A 2500-nucleotide genomic window follows, 5' to 3' on the forward strand; every position below is an offset into this window, starting at 1 on the left:
TTTCAGGACGGTGGGCTTAAAGTGGGAGGAGCTTAAACAGCCTGTTTTATCCAGTGTCAGGTAAAGAAGGATTATTCTGAACTGTGATTCATGCAAAGCCGCTCTGGGCCCGTTAAGATGGGAGCAGCGTGCTGGTGTTGGGACCAGTTTCCACGTTTCGTTCCTGGATGTCTCCCGCCGCTCCCCGCCCACGTTTCTTCACAGACCTGTAGTACTCGCGGTGACTGACCCTCATTAGTCGCGGCGCAGCATTCGCCCTCTCTCAGCGAGCTGTCTGGATGATTTGAGTTTGGACTGAGTGGTGAGTCGGTGGCGTGCTACAGTTGGGGTTCGTGGGCTGAACTCGTGCTGTCTCTGCTCCATGAACGTCATTGTTGATGATGGTGTTTGTGATTGGTTGGACGGAGGTCTGCTGACTCGTGCCGTCCGTCTCTCTCCAGTATCCCCGGCTCGGCCATCTGTGCCTTCTACATGGACGACATCGAGAAGGTGTTCAACGGGAAGTTCAAAGAGCAGAGGACCAGCGACTCCTCCTGGACTCCCGTACCCGACGAGCAAGTCCCCAGACCGAGGTGAGGACTAAATCCCAGTTAGCTTTCAGTCCCGCTTACTTAAACCCAGTTAGCTTTCAGTCCTGCTTACTTAATCCCAGTTTGCTTTCAGTCCCGCTACTTAAACCCAGTTAGCTTTCAGTCCTGCTTACTTAATCCCAGTTTGCTTTCAGTCCCGCTACTTAAACCCAGTTAGCTTTCAGTCCCGCTTACTTAATCCCAGTTAGCTTTCAGTCCTGCTTACTTAATCCCAGTTTGCTTTCAGTCCCGCTACTTAAACCCAGTTTGCTTTCAGTCCCGCTTACTTAATCCCAGTTTGCTTTCAGTCCCGCTTACTTAATCCCAGTTAGCTTTCAGTCCCGCTTACTTAAACCCAGCTAGCTTTCAGTCCCGCTTACTTAAACCCAGTTAGCTTTCAGTCCCGCTTACTTAAACCCGGTTGGCTTTCAGTCCCGCTTACTTAATCCCAGTTTGCTTTCAGTCCCGCTTACTTAAACCCAGTTTGCTTTCAGTCCCGCTTACTTAAACCCAGTTTGCTTTCAGTCCCGCTTACTTAAACCCAGTTTGCTTTCAGTCCCGCTTACTTAAACCCAGTTTGCTTTCAGTCCCGCTTACTTAATCCCAGTTTGCTTTCAGTCCCGCTACTTAATCCCAGTTTGCTTTCAGTCCCGCTTACTTACCCCCAGTTTGCTTTCAGTCCCGCTTACTTAAACCCAGTTAGCTTTCAGTCCCGCTTACTTAAACCCGGTTGGCTTTCAGTCCCGCTTACTTAATCCCAGTTTGCTTTCAGTCCCGCTTACTTAAACCCAGTTTGCTTTCAGTCCCGCTTACTTAAACCCAGTTAGCTTTCAGTCCCGCTTACTTAATCCCAGTTTGCTTTCAGTCCCGCTTACTTACCCCCAGTTTGCTTTCAGTCCCGCTTACTTAAACCCAGTTTGCTTTCAGTCCCGCTTACTTAAACCCGGTTGGCTTTCAGTCCCGCTTACTTAATCCCAGTTTGCTTTCAGTCCCGCTTACTTAAACCCAGTTTGCTTTCAGTCCCGCTTACTTAAACCCAGTTAGCTTTCAGTCCCGCTTACTTAAACCCAGTTAGCTGTCAGTCCCGCTTACTTAAACCCAGTTTGCTTTCAGTCCCGCTTACTTAAACCCAGTTAGCTTTCAGTCCAGCTTACTTAAACCCGGTTAGCTTTGTCCCGCTTACTTAAACCCAGTTAGCTTTCAGTCCCGCTTACTTAAACCCAGTTAGCTTTCAGTCCCGCTTACTTAAACCCAGCTAGCTTTGTGTTTGACCAAGACGAGCTCTGACGTGTCTGCTTCGTTCTTAAACGTCCAGGCCCGGTACGTGTGCAGGCGACGGCTCGGCTTCAGAATACAAATCGTCTGTTCAGTTCCCGGACGACACGCTGACCTTCATCAAGTCGTATCCTCTGATGGACGAGGCGGTTCCCTCCGTCAACGACCGGCCCTGCTTCACCAGGACGTCCAGCAGGTAACAGCAATGGTTCAAATCCCAGAAGTCCTCTGATTGGTCAGATCGTATTGAGCTTCACTTCAGGGAACGATCACAGCCAGAGCTCAGGTTACCATGCCGACTCCCGATGCAGGTGGAAGCTGATGTGTGTTTCAGGAAACCTCTGTTAACGCTTCAGCTTCAGCTGTGTTGGAGGCATCGTGTGGTCACGGTGAGTCCAGCATGTCCTGCTCCGTACATGGAGCCTGCGAGCTCGTTCTGGCTGGTTTCCTCATCTTTCTGTTGCTGCTGATGTTTTATTCTTAGTATATCTTATTTGTATTTGAGGTGAACTGGTGATTAATAAAGTCTGCTCTAGTCTTCTACTGTATTCTATCACACGACGCAACAGGAAAGCAATCTGCAGCGTTGAATGACCGAGCCGGTGAACTGTGGAGCCGTCACTGTTGAGAGGAGTTTAGGAGTCACGGCAGCTCTT

At 49.6% G+C, this 2500-nt stretch overlaps 1 protein-coding gene across 3 annotated transcripts in view; it reads left to right on the forward strand.

The window, feature by feature from the left end:
* The window catches only part of LOC148096516 (semaphorin-6D-like), a 105362-nt gene that overhangs the window by 67623 nt on the left and 35239 nt on the right, over nucleotides 1–2500 (forward strand). For all 3 annotated transcript variants that reach the window (XM_087834497.1, XM_087834499.1, XM_087834498.1), the window contains 2 exons: nucleotides 441–572; nucleotides 1885–2040. In XM_087834497.1, the coding sequence (XP_087690623.1) occupies nucleotides 441–572; nucleotides 1885–2040 (288 nt within the window). The remainder of the gene's footprint in view (nucleotides 1–440; nucleotides 573–1884; nucleotides 2041–2500) is intronic.

The sequence above is a fragment of the Neolamprologus brichardi genome, chromosome 22 (genome assembly GCF_056152115.1).
Source record: "Neolamprologus brichardi isolate AB-2024 chromosome 22, ASM5615211v1, whole genome shotgun sequence".
NCBI lineage: Eukaryota > Metazoa > Chordata > Actinopteri > Cichliformes > Cichlidae > Neolamprologus > Neolamprologus brichardi.